A 22,435-nucleotide genomic window follows, 5' to 3' on the forward strand; every position below is an offset into this window, starting at 1 on the left:
TTTTGTCCCCAGGGGACAGACCAGGACCTTACTGATACAGTAAAGCAGCTGCAGAATTCCCAAAGAGAATAGACACCAGGCAAGCAGGGGGCTGACACAGCGAAGGTGCGTCCTCCGATGACGGGGGACGGAGAACTGTGTGCCAGAGTTCAGGGTGGGGACTGATGTTAATGACATGGTGGGAACAGCTTTTAATGAATGCTGGTGAAGAACCGATGAGAGAATGAATGAATGGGTCGAATGTCATTCTCCACTGTACTCTCTGCCCTGAGGGACACCCCGTGCTTTCTAACGCCGAGCCGCTCCCACAGAAACCTCGAGAGTGGCGTCAGCGCGCCGGCATCTTCCTTAGGTACACATCTAAGTCAGTCTTCTCAAAACTGCAGTTTTTAGTTAGGTTGGGGTGGGCAGTGGGCGTTGAGGGTCCCACGCCCCTACATGCAACAAACACACTCTGTCTCCCCCAGGCCCTCCATCTCCAGCCTCCTCCGAAGTCCTCCCAAGGGCAGAATGCACTGGAAGAAACTTGGCAGGGTGAAAGCTGCCTGTCTTCCTCGGAGGGAGCGGAGTGAGAGGTGTGGCCTGGCCCTGCTGGGCTCTGGCCTTCCTGAAGGGCTGGCAGTTATAACGCTGGTGGGCTGGGGGCGGGGGCAGAGGCTACTATAGGGTGCGCTCACCTTGGGATTCCTTTGCTTTTTTCAGATCAATTTTTTTAAAAATAGGTACTTGATTTTCATGGAAAAGGAAAGAGGAAGAGGAAGGAAGGAGGGAAAAAGAAAACAGTTGAAATGTCTTCATGACCCCCATCGGCCTGGCCCCAGGGACCCACCCCCTCCTCTTCGACCTGTTGGGGTTTCTTTGGACTCTGTGCGAATGCAGGTAAAATGAATGTCCAGGGGGGAGGGGGCACTTCCCCTTTAAGCAGGGAATTGGATCCTTTGGAAAATCCTACTTGGCCTGTGGGGTGAGGGTGGGGGGTGGCGGTGATGCCAACGGCATCTACCCCCCCACCCCCCACTCCACTTTCCACCTGCCTATGACCCTCACCCCAAACAGCCCTGGTTAAGGATGAGATGGAATCTTCTCCAGCTGGGACTGGTTCACTTTTTTTTGTCCTTCTCCAAAACCCTGCTCCCCTACCCCTTAGCTCCGTGTGTGGGTGTGTACCTGGCTTTTACCTCCCCTAAGGAAAGAGAGAACAGGGACGGAGCCCTGCTAGGTCTGGTTGGCCCCAAGGTGTCCACATCTGACCCCCAGTTGGCCAGGATGCTCCCCTAACCCTCCCACCTGACAGCCCGTGGGCTCTGTTGGTGGCCTCAGCTCACTGCACCTCCTTCCCCACCTCTGATCCCCTAACCCCGGAGCCTGCCCGATGGACACACATGTCTCTTTCCGGTGTCCAACTGTTATAGGATTTTTGTTCCCTTACTGTCATGGTTTTTGGTCACGCCTCTTAGAAGGATGAAGAGGTAGAGTGATGGGCAGTGAGGCAGAGTTTACTGAGTGATCGTACAAAGCTCCTGGAGAGGGAGGGGACCCTAAAAGTTTCCGGTTTGGTGTTCAAATTTATAAACTCTTGTGAGGAACTATCTTGAGCATCCTGGGTGGCTTGGCCGCTAAGGTGTGCCAATCAGGGCTTCTATCATGCACCTGTCTCCCTAACTGGTTGTTGTTCACGTGTGGCTGGTCTTTGGGGCTGACATCTGAAGACTATCAGCTTGTGATACTGACCCACATTTTATGGTTCATTGTTTTGTTTCAGGATGTTTTGCAAAAGTGACTCCTGCAGACTCTGGGACAGGATGCTCTCAGGTCCTAAGCTGTGAAACAGGATGCTGCTGCGGTTTGGTCTTAGCTGTCCCCACTTTTTTGCTTTCTTGTTGGGGACCCTGGCCCTGACTACTAAGTGTCCCTTTAACCTCTAACACAATGACACTGACTGCCGGGGACAGAAAAACTCCCAAGTTTCTCCGTCCCAGGGCTCCGCTCAGCACCCACAACAGGGCAGGAGACCAGAAGCTGTTTGCACAGTGAGAGGAGCTGGCCAGTCACATGCTGCCCAAATGTTGTCAGGCTAAAGGTCACAGTCCCCAGGCTGGCCCCAGGCAGCTGTAAACCGGCTGTGAAGGGGAACAGCATCACAACATCATCAATGTCTGGGGCCATTATTCGTTGTCTCCACTAAGCCGAGGGCGTTGCTACTGAGTATCTAGTAAATGGGAGGCCAGGAAGGCTGCTCAGCTCTGACAGCGCACGGGATGACCCCAGCACAAAGAATGATCCAGGCCCAATGTCAGTGGTTTGAGACTGAGGGGCCCTGTCCTAGAGGCAGACTCTAGGTAGCGCTGGGGCTCCCCGCAGGCCCGCCCCATTGCACCCACCCAAGCATAGTGAACCCCTTGGGCACAAAGGCACTTGCCTGGGCCCCCTGCTGGGTGTTGGGCCCAGAGACATGGGAATGAACGCTATCGGTATTGGCCTGGGTCTGGGGCTCACAGCCCGGGAGGAACAGGAAAAAGGTCCTAGGGGACGGTGATCCGCCCCAGCCCCCCGGGGTGTGGGTAGGTAGAGCGGAAGCAGAGGGTCTCTACTTGGCCTCAGGCTGGGCAGGCAGCTGCGATACCACCAATACCCAGCGGGCCGGAAGCGGAGCCAGCCGGTCGGGGCCGGCTCCTCGGGGTGGCGGGGATCAGGTTGCAGGGATGGCAGGGCGGGGCGCAGGAGGCGGGGCGCAGGAGGCGGCCTCGGGTTGGCCGGCAGCTAGGGGCGGGGCCCCTCGGAGTGACGCCGGATCCTGGAGTCGGTCCCCACCCCCACGTCCCAGCCCCCCAGGTGCCTGGGGGAAGGTGGGTTGGGTGCGGAGGCGGCGGGAGGGAGTCGGGGATGCGCGCGCTCCGCCCGGAGAGGGCTGGGCGACGTCTGGAGCGCTGGGTTAGGGACTCCGCAAAACCTTCGCTGGCCCCCGGCCCTGCCTGCGCCGTCGGATGCTGAAGCCGACCTCTCCGTGCTCCCGGGGCGCCCCGGGGCCTTGGCTTGGAGAGGCCCGGGGTGCGAGGGTTCAGCTGCTAGGATCTGGACCCCCAGCGCCTCTGCACCCACCCAGCTCTGCGCCAGACCTTGAATCCAGGCCATGAGGGCTCATTCTCAGCACAGCCTGTGCTTCGGGGTCCCAGTTCCAGGGCTTGTGCACAGCTGAGCCTCAGGGTGCAACTTAGAGATGAGGAAAGCTTGTCAGAGGAGTTAGTAAGAACTAGGTCCTACCTGAGAAACCGGGGGTGTTGGTGGAAGTGGGATGCTAACCGTGTGGATCCAGGAGGGAACCCAGTATCACCCTGTCCACGTCAGCCCTTGGGTCTGACCTGCAGGAAGGAAGAATTAGGCTCCTAACCCCCAGAGGGCAGGGACCAGATACTGCTTCTCTCTGTCCCCAGAACAGGAACTCAGTATTTCCTGTCCACTGAAGGCAGTTCAAGATCCCCTCTTCAGCCTGGTTTCTTGACGTCCTGTGCCCCAGGTGACCCTCTTAGCATCTTGATGGTCAACCCCTGCCAGTCAGTGTCTGTCCCTCTCCTTAGCACCCCCTCCCAATCCTGGCAATCTGTTATCCCACCACTCTGGGGACCTCATGCATGAGGGACAGCAGAGAAAAGGAAAGGAATCCTCTCCAGAGGGCAGAACCCGGTGAAATCTGGCCCTGAAAGCAGTGTCTGGGCAGAAAACACTGGACAGCTAGCTTCATGAAACTGTGACTTTCATGGAGTGACCTTGAGGAACTAGACACTAAATATGAACTCAGGGTGTTAGTGATCGTATTTTACAGGGGAGGAAACTGAGCGGCCCAAGGTCACAAAGCTAGTAAGCACGAGTTGGACCCGAACCTGTTGTTGGATTCCTAGGTCATGCTCTGCCTGCAGAACCTCCTGCTAAACGGGCAGCTGGTTTCTGGTCCTCACTTCGTTCCCTGTACCTTTCAGTCACCCACAGCCCACAGAGGGACCCACCACCCTCCAGCCTTCATCTGTCAATATCCCTTCTAAAAGGAGAGGAAGGTCAGAGCCTCGCCCTCAGCCCAAGGAGGAGGATGAGGTCAGACCATTACCCAGCTGGAAGAGATCTAAATAATTCATGGGGCTGTGTGAAGCAGGGGCTGCAGCTTCCGGGAGGGCCTAGAAGGCACACAGCAGACAGGAAACAAAATCGGGTCACTTGCACCTGAGCCTGATCTCTGCAAACCCTGTGGTGCTGGAGAAAGGGTTGGAGGGCATGGCCCCAGGCAAGTCACTTCACTGGTGTCTTGCTGCTCTCATTTCTAGCTCTTACGGGAGGTGTGAACACCAGTGTAAAGGGGAATACTGGGTGTGGCCCTTGGCAGGTCCTCAGGGGAGGTAGTGATCGTCCCCCTGGCCCCATCTGCCTTCCCACGGGCCCAGTATGGCACTCAGCACACCAGGCAGCGGCAGAACTATAATAGGGGCTGTCCCCCTCTCTTAACCCATCCTCCATTCCCAGACCTTGGGGGAGGGGTGCAGGGGGAGGGGTACAGGCACAAATCTTGCCTATTTTTGGAGGCTTGGTTTCCTCCCTTAGAATAAATCCCCAACCCAGAAAAAGTTGGAATCTGTCTTTGTTGGTTTAGAAGGGAGAGACTAGGTTAAAAATATGTATCAAATCCCAGAAACATTCTCCGTGAACACATGGGGATTCTGTGATAGGAATTCCTCAGAAACAAGAGGATAACATCCTTTAATTCTGAGCAGTTACCGTCCAAATTACTCTACTTTGAGCTGAACGGCTTGACTGTGAAATTTACTAAGGTGCTGTTCCAACCTCTTTTCGTTTTCTTCCATCCCAGGCTCATCTGTGATACGGCTGGACCACCTGGGGAAAGGCACCTCTCTCCTAAAAACACACCTGTCTTCTCCACTTGGCCAAGGTCTGGAGAGAGCAGGGCCACTGGGTGTCCCCGGAGCCAGGGTGGCCTGCAGCTTTCAGGAGCCCATCCTCCCCAAGCCAACACCCAGATCCCTGGTGTACTCGGGACCCAGATCCCCGGTGTACTCGGACAATGAACAAACCCACATTCACTGCAGGCTGCTCTTCGAGGCCGTCTGGTGGGGCCCAGACTCCCGTGAGACTGTCACTTCAAAAAGCAAGACAGTGCCTTTATTCACTGGAAGAGATCTTGGGGCCACTACCCTAGATCAAGAAAAGTCTGAAGTGCCCAAGAACTCCCTCTTCCTCTCCAATAGAGGGAAGTAATACTCTGTTCCAGGAGCTGAGCAACCCAGAGCACGATCGGTCAATGGTAGTGACGGAGGGGGCGTGGGTTGGGGGGCGGGGGGAGCTGTCACAGGCAGCTGTTCAGCCCTACTCTCTCTGCAGGGCCTGTTAGCCCAATTTTTACTCTGGAAAAATATTCCAGTAACAAAGGCACAGGCTGCTGGGGGCCCGAGGGTGGCACTGGAGAGCTGCGGGCTGACCAGAGCGAGGCTGGGCCCTGCTCTTGTTCTCTTCCCCCCACCCTGGGCACCCCGCGAAGTCCCTGCACTGAGCACAGACATGCTCATGCCTGAGGCGGCCCCCTTGGACCAGCCAGCTCTGCTTGGTACCCGAGCGCAGGACAAACTCAGGAGACGATGCTACAGAGACCTCGTTCCCGTGAGTCTGGAGCTTCGCACATCTCTGTCCTGCTGCCACCATCACCAGGTCCTGAAAGATGCCCCCCACTTCCCTGGGTGGCCGTCAGGACCCTCTGGAGCATGTCGTGGGAGAGGAAGAGTGCCAGCACGTTTGGGGTGCCCAAGGGGAGGCGGAAATCTGTGCCATCTGCCCAGCAAGACATGGCACGAGTCCCAGTTCTGTGAGCAGCTGAGACCCCGGCCCGTATGATCCAGACTCCCAGCTGGCCCCTGAGGATGCAGCCCAGCACCGCCCCCCACCCCCATGTCTCGGTGGGCCCCAGCTCACTGCAGGTGGGGAAGGCACGGGGCCATGGCGCAGGAGGGCGCGTAAGAGAAGCAGCACCAAAGGGGCTCGGATCCACCACCCACAGGCCACGAAGAGGAGCGGTCCCTGCCCAGGCCTCGGGCTGAGCTCCGGCCCTGCTCCGGGGCCTTCCTCGGTCCAGGTGGTGGCAGGAAGCCCTGATGAGAGAAAGCCCACTTCCGCCAGGGCTTGGCTCCAAACACCCAGGCGCAGGCGGGGCAAGCTGACGCTGGACACCAACACAGCCAGGAAGGCCCGTGGTGTGAAGACAGGGCATCTGAGGATGGCCATCTGGAGAACCACAGCGTGGGGACACACGGGCTGTGACTGGGGGAAGGGCGTCGAGAGGGGACGGAGCCAGGCTGGGCAGTTCTGTAGATCCTTGTGGCCTCAGTCACGTGGGGGGGGGCGGTCAGGAGAGGTGGGCTGGGCAGCAAAGGGACTGGCCCTGGGGCCCCAGCCACACACCTCGGGGCTTCACAGGCCCCCACTCAGTCCTCTGCTTCCTGTTGGTGGCCTCCGGTCCCTCCCAGTTCCAGTGACAAGGGAAAGGTGCTGGGCCCTGCCCAACCCGGACAGAGGTACGAGGACATCAGGACGACGTGTGGTTCAGGGAAGAGGGCTTCTACCATCTCGTTTTATTTTGCGGGGACTGAGCCTAAAGTAACCAGAAAGAACAAGAGTCAAAGGGGACCCTACCGCCTGGGGGGGCCCAAGCTTGGGCTTCTACTAAAAACAGTGTCTGAGTCCCAGCGGGGCCGGTGCAATCTGACATAGAAGGGAAACTCTGGGAGAAATTTGTTTTTCTTCCGGCAACCTTTCTCTCCCTTCCAACAGAGACATTTTTTTTTTTTTTTTTTTTTTTTTTTTCCCTACGACCGGTGTCAGAAAATAGCTTCTGACTCGTTGGGGAGAAACATTCCCAAGCTCGGGAGGGGCGGGCCTGGCAGCCCCTTTCGCAAAGCCTGGAGCCGGTGTCCAAGGGTCAGAGCGCGGCTGCTGATCCAAGCCCAGGCCACTGGCTTGGTCCCAGGGTGGGCCTTGGAAGACAGAGCTCCAGAAAACCTGGCCAGTGTTGGCCACCTCTAGAGGCTGTGTGGCCTCAGTGGGTCTGTTTGGTTACCTGTGACGGGGCCAGGAGAGGGGACACACCTGCCTTGCCTATAAGGCCACGTCCAACCCTAAAATGGCACAATTCTGGGATTCCGACTCTGTAGAGAGGACAGAGGGCTGTCCTGTCCACCCTTCTTGGCAGCCAGGTGGTTTAAAATGAGCTGATGTGGAAAGGCCTTGTTTATCATAAAGGACTCGGCCAGAGGACATGTTAATAACTGCCCAGGAATGAAACCAACCGGAACCGGCTGACCCTTTCCACCTTTGAAAACCCACTTTGTAAACAGGCGCCGGGGCTTTCTGAGCCATCCGCTCCCACCGTGCTCAGCACAGCACGATCTAAAGGCACAGGCCTGCTGCTCTCCACTGCATCCCCTGGAGCACATGAATGGCCATCCCCGCCTAAGAGGGTCTGAAGCTGGTGCGCCTTCCCTTAATACACCCCCCGCAGAGCTGCCTGGTGGTGGTGGTGGGTCCGCCCTCCCCCTCTGGCCCTGTGCAGGGCTGGGGGAGGGGGGGGGTCCCCGAGGAAAGCTGTCTGATCTCAGCTAAGCCCAGATGCTGGACTAGATCCTGGACAGGCGCTGGGCCCGGAGTCCATTCTGATGCACGCGATGCCACACGACACAACACACAGGCTCAGCTGAAAACTCCTTCCCTGCAGGCAGGTGTCAGCTCCTGAACTGCCCGGAAGGAAACAGCAGCAGCGGCCTTCACGTGAGCTGGATTCAGAGGGAGGCGGTGGCTCCTCAGGGACAGAGAGCCCGGGGTCAACAATGACATTCCCAGAGGAAGGGCTCGTAAAGCAAAAACGTGTTTATTAGGCACCCTTGCTCCTCACAGAGGAGCAAGACCCAGGACAGACGCGCCTGAGAAATCTCTCGAGGTTGCAGGAATCTCTCCGAAGACTCCAGAAAATGTTGGCACTGACCGGCCACCACCCCAAGAACACTGTCTGGCTGGAGCACGAAGCCAGGGCTGGGTCCTCAGCCCCACAGACACTGAGGAGTTGGGGAGAGGGGGGGCCGGGGACACCCACCCAGACACTGGCGGACAGGGATGGCCTTCCCAGCTCTGAGCCACTGAGGGGGCAGGGGCCGCAGGAGAGCTCTGGGCTCCTCTCCCAGGACCCCGTCCCAGGGGCCCTCCCCAGATCTGCCTGCCTCCCCCTGGCCGCCGACTCAGTCCCACACATAGGGGTTTCTAAAGACCTGGGAGTTCTTGCCGTCTCTCAGCGGGGTGGCTGCCTGGTGGCTCTGGGCGGCGTACATGTCCTCGGCCCTCAGGGTGGAGTTGGCACTGCCCGTCACCTGGCTGTTGGCGGTGGCTCGTGGGAGGATGACGTCGTAAGCTCCTTCGGACTGAAAGGAAGGACAGGCGGTCTCACAGCCCGCTTCCGCCAGGGCGGACGCGCAAACACTCTGCTTCCTGCAGGGCTGTGCGGGCCAGCTCACCTCCCTCCCTGCGCCCCCCCTCACCCCGCCACTGCCCCCCAGCCGGGCCCCAGCGGCGGCATGGGATGGGGGACTCCACCGCTGCAAACAGAGGGACTGGCCTCTGACCTGCAACCCCTGCCCTCTCCCCGCAGAGTGCCTGGCCACGAGGCCAAGAGGCCTCCGGTCACCGCTGATGGCCCCCGGGGCGTCGCTGTTTTCAGAAGGATCCAACCTCTTCTCAAGCCTCCTGCCTCGTGCTCCCAGTTCCTGGGGCAAGTCCTGGGGCCCAGTGCAGAGTGAACCGCACTGAGTGGCCCCTGCTCCCAGGCTCCCTTCTCCCCGAACTCTTCCCTGAGCCCTCAAGTGGCAGGAGGTGACACCCAGTGGCATCAGGGGGGCCGGTCTGCCTGGCCGAGGACAGCTGGCAGGTCGTGGGCATGCCCCTGTTTCTGATTTTGAAACCTGACCAGGCTAGTCCAATGTGGAGACTTAAGGCCCAAATTCTCTGCCTGGAAGCCGGCTAGAGCTGCAGGGGTCTGGCTCCTGGGTGGGCGAGAGACAGCTGTCAGGGGGAGGGGGGGTCCAGAGGCACCCGTCCCAATGCCTGCCCTGGAAGGAAGGTAAACTCCTAGCCCACCTGCCTTATCCCTAACCCCTGCTACTCCAGAGCCCCGAGCTGCCTTTGGTGGAATCAGACCCGGGAGGCCCTCCCACTGGTTTACAATCCCCGGCTGACGGGCCCCTGGAAGCTCCCAGAACATCTAGGTGGGTGAGCCTCAGAATCACCTGGGCACCTGGTTGCCCCCCCCACCCGCTGTCACACCCAATCAGGCTCCACCCAGTGGGGGCCAGGTCAGTGTTTAAGTGGGGGAGGGGAGCCCCCATCTGTAGTCTTCGCTCATCTCTCTGGGTGGTAACTCCCATCCGGGCAGACTCCAGGCTGTCACCATGACGCCAGGAAGAGATGCGAACCATCAGCATCGCACCCCTCACTCTGCGCAATCTGCCTTGTCAGCAAGTTCCCAGGGGATGGTAATGCTGGGGTGGGGGCGCTGGGGACCACGTTGTGAGAATCACCATGTCAGATAAAACATCCCTGTTCGCGCCGATCCCCAACCACCGGGGAAGCAGGACTCAGTGTGCCAGGGCGACTAAGGGGTGGCCAAGCTGGGACAGCTGCTGGAGGAAGGATCCTGGGGAGCTGGGGGTCGGGGGGAGTGGCTCACAGCCTGAGTGGCTGGGACCAGCAGACCCTGCTTCCGTCCTTCAGAGACTCCTTGCCTCAGCTCCGAGAAAGGGAAGGGGCTGGAGCTGGAGTTTCAGATATTCTTTGCACGCTGCACTGCCCTGGGGCTCACGGCACGGAGGGGGGTGAGAACACCACCGGCTGATCTCCCTGGCTTCCTGTTCCCAGCGTCTTGCCAAGGCAGGTCACTGACCTCTCCCCACAGTGACTGCCAGCCCAGGGGGAGGAACATATATGGAGTGAGTGAGACTCTAAGCCGCTGTCTTCCTGTTCCCACCCCCCACTGGCTAATGGAGCATCTGGTTTCCAGAACCCAGGGGAGGTATGAGGTCGAGGGCTGCCGCCGCCTGCTTGTGGGGGGAGGGGAGCCAAGGCCCTCTTGGGACAGCTGTGGCTGAGAAGTACTTACCCAGACCTGTTTTCTGGTCCTCTGTGCCTTTGGGGGCACTAAGGAACGCCCCCTCCCTACCTGGCTGAGACCTTCCTTTGTCCCTCCCTAAGCTCCTTAGGGTAACGCAGGCAACTCCCACCAGCTCAAGGAGGACTCTTCTGCTTTCTCTGCAGCCTGGGGCCGGGCCAAGGTCCTTGTGTGATGCCCAGGGACATAGGGCAGGTCCCCCTGCAGTGCCACTGAAGGCAGTGTCTACATCAACTCCAGGAAAAGAGCATTAGGAGCCAAGGGGCTCCGCTCCCTGAAGCCGACGCACCAGAAGGAGAAGCCTGCCTTGTCCCCATCACCTCCCGCCCCAGCCGGCAACTGGCCACATGGCCTCTGCACCCTCGCTACTGGCCGGCTCAGGCTGGGCACCGCTGGGGCCACACTCACCGGGCCTTTGTGCATCAGGGCCATCTCTGTGGGCTGGTACACGCTGGTCAGCAGCTGCCCGTTGTACCCACTGTATGGTGACACCGGTCTCTTAGCTGCAAAGAGACACAGGAACGGTTTGGAGAGTGGACTCTCAGGCAGGGCTCCCCAGGGGGCATGGAGAGGGAAGAGTGGCTCACCTTCCCTGGGATAACATCTGACCCAAGGGGGAAGCCTGGCCAGGGGTGGCCCACCTGGTGGGAAGGGTAGCTGCAGGTGGGGGGTCCCCTCCAGAGACCAGCATGCCTTTGTCAGGGGTCAAGAAGAGCTGCCACTGCCTGCCTTCCGCTTGGGCTTTCCTGCACTGGGAGGAACCCCCCCCCCCCACCCCTGGCTTTCAGCAAAGAAAAATGCTCCTGTCAGCAACCTTCATATCCCCATCCGCCCTCCGGGGCCAGAGGCCAAGAGGGGCACATGGGTCTTCGGCTGCCTTCCAAGGTGGCCAGGCTCCAGCTTTGGCCTCCACCAACGCAGGCTAGCTGCCAGAGGCTAGGGTACACGGAGCGGACACCCCACGGACTGGGACTCCTCATGTCATCCCAGGGCACAGCTGGCTGCTGATCCGCCAGGACCCCGCAACCCAGAGCCCCACCAGGAGGAGCGAATGTACACGCATCCTGTCCTGTGGCACCCTGGCAAGTTTCCAGAACTATTTTCAGCTCCAAGAATACCTCGCCATGCCTTCGGGTATGTTGGTGTCCTGATCTGTTCTACCCTGCTGGGGTTCCCAGGGTGTCCGAGAAAAGCTGATGACCAACCCCTGGGGCCCGAGAGCAGGACAGGAGGAAGGATGTCTGTCTCCTGCAGGCTGCTGGCCCACAGCTCCAAGGGACCACAACTGTACAGGGCCAGCTTCCTAAGTGCCAGGCCCACTTGATTGATTTTTCCATTTAGAAAAAAAAAAAAAAAGGAGGAAAAAAAAACCCTCACAGCCCCAGAAATGTTTGCCTTGAGAGGACAAAGGCTGAGTACTATGAAGGCCTCCTGGCCAGACCCAGGATGAGAGCAGATATGGGTGCCCAAGCCCCGCCCCCACTCAATTGGTTCCGCCCTGTATGCAGACCCAGGGCTACCCCAGTGGGCAGATCACAGATCAAGTGCCGGACAGGACAAAGGTCACTCCTTCCCCCCAAAACAGAAATAATGGGGATCTCAGTTTGTAGAGAAGAGGCAAGGAGTTCTGCTTCTGGAACTTTCCCTGTCTCTGACTCAGCCCCCAGGCAGAGACTCCAGAGCTGGCGATGGACAGCCAAGCAATTGAAGTCTTAAGCCCCCAAAACATTCGGATCAGAACAGTCTGGGGTTGGGGTCAGGGGGCTGTCCTCGTCTTTCTGTTCTCCAGTTCCCAGTCATGTCGGACAAAGAGTACTGTGGGCAGCTGGCTAAGGATAGCACGCCACAGGACACATCAGGAAAGGTACAGCACATGGCACATAGTAGGTGCTCAATAAATGCTAGTGGTCCTTACAGTTAACAAAATGTCAGAGAAATACTCTTCCCTTTGGAAGCCAGGAGCTCAACTGGCAGCCAAGTGTCCCAGAGAATGATCCCCCCTCCCCCTTCCCCCCACCCCTGCCCGCCTGCTTCTCAAGCTGCTCCCAAGACAGGGGCTTGGCACAGGCTGCAGAAGCTTCACCCATTCCTGCCTCTTCCAATTCCAGGACGCCCTCGGCCTGACCCCTCTGAGGCTGTACATCTGGCTGGTGCCCTTAGTGCTGGGCTCCAACAGGAAAGCCCCATCCCATTCACAACGAGCCAGGACAGGAGCTTGGGGACAAGCCAGGGGAGAGTGGGTGCTGCTGAGACCAGGATGTGGCCCAGTGCTTCTGTTAAAAAGAAAAAAATTGGGGCACCTGGCTGGCTCAGTTGGTTAAGCGTCCAATGAACTCTTGATTTTGGCTCAGGTCATGATCTCAGGGTCGTGAGATCGAGGCCTGTGTGGGGCTCTGCGCTTAGCAGGGCGTCTGCTTCTCTCTTTCTCCCCCCCATCTCCCTCTGTCCATCCCGTAGCTTGCGCATGTGCTCTGGCGCACTCTCTCTAAAATACACAAATAAATCTTAAAAAAAAAAAAAAAAAGAACAAAATCTCCACAGAGAAGACCTTTAAAGGAAGCTAAGACTATGAATATGTACACAATGGAAAAACAAGTCCAGGAAGGGTGATTGTGATCATGGTGAAAGAGGAATACAGACCGCTAATAGCTAATACATCTAGAATAATTTCCAAGTGCCAGGCACAAGCATTAACTCAGTCTTTGCAAGAGCCTGATTTAACAGGAACCATTATCATCCCCATTTTACAGATGAGGAAACAGAGGCCTGTGTTGGTAAAGTATCAGTCAGAGGTGGCCAAGGACAGGACAGGAAAGAACAGGATAAAACCGGGGAGAGAGCCTGGGGAGGGGGTCATCTGTAGTGTTTGAAATTTTCCAGTGATAATATATTCATGAACCACAGGAGATGGAAAAAAAAAAACCTTAAAAAATGGTTTTTAGGGACTTTAAGGCAGAAAACTAGCGATAATTCGAGAACCTTCCATCCTGCTGAGGAGACCAGCCCCGACGGTCCCGCCGTCCAGGATGTGGAACGATCGATGGGGGACCCAGGGACGGTCTCCCTCTGCCTACCTGAGGCTGGCTCGTCCATGGAGAACGCCTTGTTCTCCACAAACATGCTCTGGCCCTTCTGCTCTTTCAGGATGGTCTCATAGCCCACGCCGCGGGTAGGGTACATGTCCCCCTGGTAGCTCTGCTCCGGGCTGGCCTTGGTCACCTGGGAGACCTCCGGGATGACATAGAAGAGGACAAAGGCCCAGGCGTTGGCGGCGAGGGCGATGGCCAGCGTGGGGTCATCCCAGGTGGGGCTGTTGCGCTGCCGGTTGCCGTAGGTGTACATGACGATCCACACCACCCATATGGCCATGGACGTGGCCGTGGTGAGCAGCACGAAGACGCCGTGCTTCCGCCAGCGCCGAAAGCGGCCGCACAGGGCCGGCCAGGCCCCGGTGAAGGCACAGAGCAGGAGCAGCATGACATAGATGAGCGCCATGACGAAGTCCATGTTGGCAATGGCGCAGGGGGAGGCCGTGGCCCAGGCCGCACTGCCGTTGCCCTGAGGGCCGCCCTCGCCGCCGCCCCCCCGCACCAGCGTAATGATCAGCCACTCGGTGTTGATGATCACCTCCACGAGCGTCAGCAGCAGGGCCACCGCGAAGATCACCCAGCCTCGCGGCCCGTGGTTCTTCCGGGCCAGAAAGTTGAGGGCGAAGACATGGGCCACCAGGCAGGAGAAGCAGATGGCGAACAGGACTCCGAAGAGGAACCGCCGCGAGGCACAGGTGGAGAAGTCAGGCTTCACCACGCAGGCGAAGACGAGGCAAAAGAGGCCCAGGGTCCCCAGCAGGAAGAACACCTGGGTCCCCAGGAGGCTCCGCTTCTTGGTGTCCTGCACAAAGGGGAGGCTGGCCACGAGGATGATGGTGAGGACAAAAGTGGTGACGACTCCCGCCCCGGCCACCGCCTCCAAGATGATGCCCCAAGCCCCGGAACGGTCACACAGGTTGTAGTAGAGGGGGTTGAGGTCTGGGCTGCAGCCAGGCGGCACGTGGTTCTGGGCCTGGGTGCCGGCGGACAGGAAGAGAGGCAGCCCTAGGCACGTCAGCAAGGTTTTGGGGACGGCCATCCTGGCGCCCAGGCCAGGCGCCGGTTGGGTCCCTAGAGACAAGCGAGGGAAAAGGCAAAGTTAGTCCTCCAAGGCCAGACTCGGACACACAAGTCACTTGCTTCCCCTGATCCTGAACCAGGGCACACAGCGGGAGCAGATCACAAGGCTGTCCCCCCAGGCTTCAGAATCCTTCTTGACACAGCACTCCTGGGAAGCGTATCCACTGACCAGAGAGGCAAATGAGATGGAAGGCCAATTGTCATCTCTGTTCCTAGTCATAGAAAAGGCAGAACCTGTCCCGGAACTGTCAGGTTCCCCCTCTCCTATTCTAACCAGGACCCCAAAACTCCCTGAGCTCCTGCGTTTGAGCTGAGGGTGACAAGGTCTGAAAGCAAGTCAAAACCAAGCCTATCACCCATTTTGCACTTTCTCTCTGCCCTGAGACTCCGTCTCTGTGATGCTCATGGCCATGCCCCACCCACCATGCGCTCATTCACACTACCACGGACTTCCGAGCCCCCTGAAAGGCATGGCCTGCAGCCAGAAAAAATGGAGAGAGACGGTTCTCTCGGATTCCTCCCTACCACCTCCCTTGTCTGCCCTTCATTTGCCCACTTCCCACGTCAGCTCTCCTCTTCGGAACCCAGACTTCTTTGTCTAGCTTGGTTGTCGGAGTCAAGGATAAAATAATTTCTCGGCTAGGGAGTTAATGACTTCATGCAAAAATCCTCCTATGAGGCATTAACATTTTAAATCCAAGAATGGGGAAGGGCAATGCAAAGCCCAGAGGAACTTATTGTCATGGAAGACCTGAAGGAATCGTAGCTAGAAGGCAAAAAAAAGAGATCTTTCATTCACACCAGGAAGGTACCCTGTTACTCTATGTACTACTCATTGGACCAGTCCCGACAACTAGTCCCAACGTCAACAGCAGCTCTAGAGCGGCTAGTGAGCCGCAAATAAAACGGAACCCCTGCCCTCAACACCAGCTGGGCTAGCCCTCTGTGGATTGAAGGTGACGAATGTGGCAGGTTGGGCACCTGGGTGGCTCAGCTGTTAAGCATCTGCCTTCTGCTCAGGTCACGATCCCAGGATCCTGGCACCAAGTCCCACGTCGGGGTCCCCCCGCTCAACGGGAAGCCTCCTTCTCCCTCTCCCACTCCCCCTGCTTGTGTTCCCTCTCTGTCAAATAAATAAATAAAAATCTTAAAAAAAAAAAAAAGAATGTGGCAGGTTAAGAGAAATTAAATCTCTAATTAGTGAAAGATTTTAAATTTACTTGGAGAACAGAGAATCCTGATGTTCTAAACAGCCAAGTTCAAAAATACTGCAAAATGCAGATATGCACATTATATCACCCCTTCTTCAAGTAAACAGTGAAAAAACCCTCTTCTTCTCTCTCCCTTCTTCGGTCCCCAGAACTCCCAGAAAGATAGCAACCAAGCGGGACACCTGGGTGGCTCAGTCGGTTAGGCGGCTGCCTTTGGCTTGGGTCAATGGTCATGGTCATCCCAGCGTCCTGGGATCAAGTCCCACATCAGGGTCCTTGTTCCGCGGGGAGCCCGCTTCTCCCTCTGCCTGCCACTCTGCCTGCCTGTACTCTCTCTGTCTCTCTGACAAATAAATAGATAAAATCTTAAAAAAAAAGAAAAGAAAAGAAAAAGGATGGCAACCAAGCTTCCCAGGACGATAGTGACCACTAGTGGCTCTCAAGGGAATGGCATGATCCGACTCTTCCCCACCTCCATCCTTCCTCCTCCGCGGTTGGTGATACTGTCTACCCCCTTAAGTTTTCACCATTCCTAGTTACCTAATTTCTAACAGGTGAACAAAAGTCCTGCATCTCAGTCAACAGAAACGGTCTCTCTGTCACTGATAAGTGGAAGAGTACCTGCTATAGATAACAGAAAATAAAGCTCAAAAATTAAATGAATCTACATAATAAAGATCATCAATTTTCAAAGACCTTTAATATATCCCACAGGCCCAAGGCACCCCTTGAAAACACTGTAGGTATCTCGACCTTCTCAGCTAGTTCATTTTTTTCTTTTTCTTTAAGATTTCTATTTATTTGGCAGAGAGAGCACAAGTAGGGGGAGCAGCAGGCAGAGGGAGAGGGAGAAGCAAGCCCCCCACCATGGGGCAGAGGGCTGGATGTGGGGCTTGATCCTGGGACCCTGGGATCATGACCTGAGATGAAGGCAGGCGCTTAACTGAGTCACCCAGATGCACTCGGGTCCTTCATTTTTCAGTTAGGCTGGCTCCTCCCCACCCCCATGCTACCTATCATTAACTCTTAATAAGCTAACATCTTTACTGTGTTTCCAAATAACTGCATGGTCAGAGCTCAGTTCTAAAGCAAAAGCACGTTTCCCCTGCATCGAGATTTAAATCAGCTTTCGTAGGGGACTCTGTGTAATCGTAGATCAATAAAGCATAAACTGTGTTTACAAGTGCTGGAAAGAAAGAAGGGTCGATGATTGATGGATAAGGAGGAACACCGATCCACTCCAAGGAGAGAGGTGATTTGCAGATTCCATGCTAGGGGTTCCTAAGCTTTCAACCCCATCTTGGGTGTTTGGAGCTCACAGCAAAGCAGCCAGAACTTTATGGTAGAGTTGGAGATGTGGCAGTGCGCCCTGAGAAAGGCCACCTCGACTTAGCCCCCCAGGTATCTGCTATTTTCCAGTATTTTACCCCCTCCCAGCTCTGGGTGCCAGTTTAGAAACAGGCATCGCTTCCCAATCCGAAAATATCTACTGTGCATTTGCAGGGGACAAAGGCCAGTCGTTCTCCGAGCTCTGGGAAACGAAGATGAACAAATACAGTCATGGTTGGTTTGTTTGTTGGTGTTTTTTTCCGTTTTGTTTTTCCTCCAGGACTTGATGGTTTTTAAAATCCAGTACGAGAGATAAGGTAGGTGTGTGAGAAAATGGTTAAGTACCACACAAAAGAATTTGCCTCTGGGGGAGGGAAAGGTGCTCCAAGAACACCCAGGTGGAAGCTTTTCCAGCTAACGGGTCAGAAAAGAGAATGGAGAAGACCGTTCAACAGCGTTTTATTCAGTATTGTATCAAGCATGAACCAAGTTTGTAAGGGGAGACACAGACTAGAAATGCTACAGGGAGGGAGTTGGGGGCATCATTCTAAAGGCAATGGGGAACCACCGAAAGCTGTGTTTTGCACAAACGTGGAATAACCAGGGTTGTGCTTTAAGATCTCAATCTGGCCAAATGCACAGGCAATCGATTTGTTGAGGACACATTCACCCGTTTAAAGATAGAGGCCAAAGGTAAAGCCATAACGGCCAGATCTGAGAGATCATTTCCCAAATAAAATCTAAGGACTGGCTGAAGGAGGGGAAAAGGATACCAAAGCCCATACTACAAGTTCAAATCTGGTTAACAGCCACGTCATGATGAAGGGGGAAAAAAAACCCACCAACAAACTAGGTCCCATTTAGCTCTGCAACCCTTCTGGTCACTTACTCTTCTCCGTCCATCTTGCTCTTAGAAGTACACGCCTTTACCCAGCATCCAGCAACCTCACAGCTCTCTGCCCCACCAATGTGGGAAGAGGAAAGAGGAAACTTTTCCTGTGGCTCCTCCTCCTGACCCGGTACCCTGCTTGCTTAGCAGCCCTGAAACTTGCCAGCCCCAGATGAAACAAACTATTCCCACCCCACACAATCCATTTCTCTATTCCCCCGAACACGCAAGGGACAGTATGGAGACAAGAATACACCTACTCAAGCCTAGGGCAGTGATCCGTGGAGGCCAACAGATTTAGAGAAGGAAGCTCAGAAGAGGTCCTTTGACCTCCACGAAAGCAGATTCAAACAGTCAACCCATGCCACTTTTTACATGATGGCAGGGGCAAAAGCGAAAAGCACTGCAAAGAGATGGACCCAGCTCTGCTAAGAGGCTCTCCGTCCTGCAGGTCCCTAAAGCCTGCACTTCCTGGTTGTCTTCTGGGCCTGGATGGCTCTTCTACGCAAGGGCCTCTCCTACCAGGCTGGAAGGTGTGTGAGGGCAGTGAACAAGCCATGTGTATCTTAGCTTCCCTGCAAACATCTAGAGCTGCACCCTGAACAGAGTACGCATTTAAAAAGCATTCGCAGAACAGACTCAGTGCCCGCTTTTCCCCGGCCTTCTTCAGTCTAGAGTCACATCTTCTGCTTCAAGGTTCTCAGTGGGACCAAGGAGGGGACCTCCTCCTGCCCCACGAATTTCTCCCTCTCCACGGCGGCAGCACAGCCCAGTCTCAGATTATTTCCTGGACAAAGGGGCCCTTTTGCTTCACCTCCTTGGAATCAGTCATACAAATATTTTTAATCACCTCTGAAATCAGCCTCTCCGCAGCTCAGCCACTCAGCCCCCAGCTCTGGTCTGAGTCAGCCCCATCCAGTTCCTGAATCCCCTTCCTCCCAGTTTCTCTCTCCAAGGGGAGCAGGGAGGCCTCAGCAGGGGGTGGGTTCAGAGGCCCAGGGGGCCCTGACTGGCTTGATCAGAGGCACTCAGACCCACTCACCTTTCCAGAACCCCCACTTCAACCCTGCCATTCACACCAGAACCTGAGAACCTCTAGGGCACAGGAGACCATCCCGAAGAAGGTACTAAGGGCTTCACAGCACTGCCCTGTTCTGGATCTCCCAGGCTCAAGGACAGAGTAAGACATAGAAACGCAGCCTGTGGTTACATTTAAGGGTGCCGTGACCCCCAACAGCCCCCTCTCAAAGGCACCTAGGCTCACCCAGGGACACCACAGAGCATCCTCCTTCCTCATCTGCCAGCACTCAGCAGCCTATCAGGACAGATGGATGGACCCCGCCAACAGCCCCTCCCATCTCCTTCCCTTCTCCCCCATCCCACCTCCCCTCCCTGAAGTTCTGTCCCCTTACTCCTGTCCAGGGGGCTCTGGAGACAAAAACCCACTGATAAAAGGGATCAGAGATGCCCTGCTAGGAGGTACTGAGGTATCCAGGCTGGGGAGGGAGAGGCTTCTGAGAACCTCAGCCTAGACCTCCACATTAAGTGGACCTTTGGGCCAAAATTTCCTGAGAATTCTGAAAGGTGGAAGTCTTCAATCCAAGGGTCTGCTGTGGAATGCCACTCCGGAATGCGCCCCGCACCCCCCCCCACACACACACATAGGAAGAAAAGGTGGGGACCTCCAAGAGCCCAGAACCCTATTTTGACACATTCTGATTCCTGTGCTGTAGGACCAAGATCGTGCAGCTTTGAAATGATCAGCTTTTCTGAGGTGTAAAACTGCGGGCTTGAGGATGGAGGGGCCCTACCCCCAACCCCTGCGGCTGCAAGCCCCCTCCCTCCTCCCTGAAAAGCCCTAGCAGGTAGGAGAGGGGAGCAGGGATCTAGGAGCCAAGCTGCCAGAAATAGGGGCTCCTTAATGGTCTGATTCCAAACTTTCTACAAGATTCTGAGAATTTCCCTACTCACTCCTGCGGTCTGCACCGGCGCTCCCACCGCCTGGGGAGCAGGGACCCATCCTGTCTCCCGCATTCCCTTAGGCCACAGAAACCTGCCCTCCCCATCCCCGGGCACCGGAGAGGAGGCTGCCCCACCAGTCAGGGCTGACCGTGGACTCACGCAAAGGGCCGCGGGAGTGGAGGGGGCAGCGACTGTGGAGTTCGGGACAGCGCCGGGCTTCCCCCACCCCTGGTCCCCAGCCTGCGCCGGTCTGGAAAGTTTCTGCGACCGAGCGGAGTTGGCGCAGCGTCCCCCGCGCCCCGGTCTTCCACCCTCTGGCTTCTGCCCTCGCCCACGGCCCGCCGGCCCGACCGGGCTCTTCCGGGCAGCGGAGCGGAGGGCGGAGCGGGAGGCAGCAGCCCTTACCTGGGACGCGCCGCCCACCGCACGCCGCGCGGCGTTTGGGGCCACCTCCAGCCCCAAGCGGAGCGCAAGTGGGGTGAGAGGGGCTCGGCGGAGGGAGCGGAGCCAGACGCAGCCCCCGCCTGGGGTGGCGGGGCCCGGGCGGGGGCTCGGGGCGCAGGGCCTGCCTCTCCCGGGAACCGGGGCCGGGCCGGCCGCACTCAGTCGCTCCTTCGGGCGCTGGCCTCTCCCCGCACTCCGCTCCTTTCTCTGGGAGAGGGTGGGCCGGCGCCTGCATCACCGTGACATCACCTCCATTCAGGCGCTTATCGCGCGGCCGCGGCGCTCCAGGTATGTGCAATCCGTTTGCACAGCAACAAAGCCCGCCGGGCCCTCCCCCCCGCCGACTCACCTCCAGGCTCCGGCGAGGCGTACTTTCCGGCCGGGGAGGGAGCTCGGAGTTACTGGCGGAGCTGGCCGGAGTGTTGTTGCTGTTTACTGCCACGCCCCCGCACGCGGGCGCGCGCACTCACGCGCACTCACGCGCGCTCACTTTCAGGAAAGCGGTTTGGGGTGCAACCCAGCACACCTCTCCGGCGGGCTCTCTCGCCCCGCATGTCCCAGCGCGCGCACACACGAACACGCGCGGCGGCCACCTTGGTGCGTCTCACCGAGCCTTCGTCACCTTCGTCCTGGCCCTTCCGTGAGGGACACTCGCCGGGCACAGTTCGCTGCTCTGGGCTAGAGCGAGGCGCACACTCGGACACAAAGTCCGTCTTTGTCACGTCTTCTGTGCCCCCTCCCCGAGCTTGCACACGTGGACACACCACCCACCGACTGTCCGCCTCTAATACGCGCGGCCTTTCCCTGGCACCTGGGTCACCAAACGTGCATGGGGGTGCGGAGGGCGCACCGCGAGCGTCCCTACCGCCGTGGGCGGGGCGGGGCGGGGATCCACTCGGAACCGTGAACAAACGTCACCCCGGGCCTGACTCCCCTGCGCCTGGATTTCCTGCGACCGCCCCAGACACCGTCCAACTCCGAGCAAGCCCTCCCCTCCCCGCGTCCCGGTTCCCTGTTCCGACTTGTCCTAATTAGCCTTCACGGTCATGTTCCCCGAGGTACAGTGTTTAACCCGGCCCCCGCGGTCCCTGCGCTCAGGGACGCATCGGCCCTAACTCCGAGTCCAGGTCTCTAGCCGCCCGCGGACTTTTCCACGAGTTCGAGTACCCTCCGCCCCACCCCCACCCTCTGCCCCGGGGTGGATCCCCCGGTTACCACCCTTTCCCCTCCAGCCCCAGGAATCAGCAGAAAGGGAACCGCAAAACTGGGGAAGCGAATCCAGTTTGGGACGTCCCCGGCCCAGTAAACAAGAGGAGATTTTTTCCGGCCGCCTTCCCTTGGGGCTGGCGGGCTCTGCGGGAGGTGGGCAGCGCGGTCCGGGGGCGCCCAGCGGGGCCTAGTTAGCAAGCTCCGGAGGCCCGGAGGGGCCGCGGCGCACTGGGAAGGGAGAGGTTGTTGGGTCTGGCCGGGGCCCAGGGGACGGGGAGGGAGGGCAGGACGCCGGGTCTCCGGGGTGCTGGTTCTCGTGACGCCGAGTTGCCTGGGGGATCGCCAGCAGCGCGCGGTCGGAGCCAGCCGGTGGCGGGGCGGGCGACGGGGCGTGTTTGCACAGCCCGGAGCGCCCTCGGGAGGGGCGGGGAGGGGAGGCGGCTGGTCCCGGGTTCGGGGGGTGGCAAGGTTGCGGGGAGGGCGCGGGGAAAGGGGAGGGGTACCTCCAGGGCTGTTTGTGTGCCTCAATCTACGACAAGCAGGAGTCAAACTCAATGAATCACCAGGAGCTGCCGGAGCGATAAACCCCAGGCCTGCCCCTCCCCTCGCGCACCGGCCTCTCGGAGTCCAGGAGGGATTGTTTGCTTAGCGGCCGGGGCCGGCGGTGGGGCCCTGTTTTCTAGAACCCGCCTCCCTCCCTGTGCCTTGCCGTCGCTTGCAAGTCTGGGAAGTGCGGTGATCACTGAATTGTTTCCGTTCTTTTTAAATATTAAGAGGAACAGCGCGTTTCTGGTGCAAAGTTGTGCCTTACTCTACGTCCCCCTCCCCTAAGTCCACCCCTGCCCCCACGTCTTCTCGACCCTCCCTTGTGGGTGTGTAGGCAGGTGCCCCCGCGGGGAAGGCAAGCCCTAAGCGAGCCAGTAAGTCCCTCCCGCCTCTGACTCGTGGCTTTCATTAACAAGGCAAGTATTGAAATCAGTTTGCAAGGAGGGCCGCTCATTAGCATAGGTGAAAAGCCAATTCT

The 22,435-nt window shown here is 57.7% G+C and overlaps 1 protein-coding gene across 4 annotated transcripts; it reads right to left on the reverse strand.

Annotated features, from left to right (window-relative positions):
• Window positions 1-5,141: 5,141 nt before the first annotated feature.
• On the reverse strand, window positions 5,142-22,021 carry GPRC5C (G protein-coupled receptor class C group 5 member C). Of its 4 annotated transcripts, none has more exons than XM_004749024.3 (5): window positions 21,915-22,021; window positions 13,273-14,358; window positions 10,607-10,701; window positions 8,310-8,459; window positions 5,142-6,643 (listed from the first exon to the last, which is right to left on the reverse strand). In XM_004749024.3, exons 2-5 carry the CDS (start codon window positions 14,324-14,326, stop codon window positions 6,611-6,613), a joined length of 1,332 nt encoding a protein of 443 aa, XP_004749081.1. In that variant the 5' UTR covers window positions 14,327-14,358; window positions 21,915-22,021; the 3' UTR covers window positions 5,142-6,610. The 4 variants fall into 4 exon arrangements, with proteins under 4 accessions (XP_004749081.1, XP_004749080.1, XP_004749079.1 ...); XM_004749023.3 differs by lacking the exon at window positions 21,915-22,021 and adding an exon at window positions 20,552-21,785; XM_004749022.3 differs by lacking the exon at window positions 21,915-22,021 and adding an exon at window positions 20,164-20,523.
• Window positions 22,022-22,435: the final 414 nt, after the last annotated feature.

This window comes from Mustela putorius, unplaced genomic scaffold (assembly GCF_011764305.1).
Source record: "Mustela putorius furo isolate JIRA1106 unplaced genomic scaffold, ASM1176430v1.1 tig00000873_pilon_pilon_pilon, whole genome shotgun sequence".
NCBI classification, from domain to species: domain Eukaryota; kingdom Metazoa; phylum Chordata; class Mammalia; order Carnivora; family Mustelidae; genus Mustela; species Mustela putorius.

Excerpts from the sequence above, each read along its gene's own strand:
- GPRC5C (XM_004749022.3), bottom strand. The coding sequence starts at position 20,437 with ATGCAGGCGCCGGCCCACCCTCTCCCAGAGAAAGGAGCGGAGTGCGGG. Across the intron at positions 10,702-13,272 it reads CATGGACGAGCCAGCCTCAG|CTAAGAGACCGGTGTCACCA; the intron begins GTAGGCAGAGGG and ends GTCTCTTTGCAG. Across the intron at positions 8,460-10,606 it reads CCCTGATGCACAAAGGCCCG|TCCGAAGGAGCTTACGACGT; the intron begins GTGAGTGTGGCC and ends CCTTCCTTTCAG.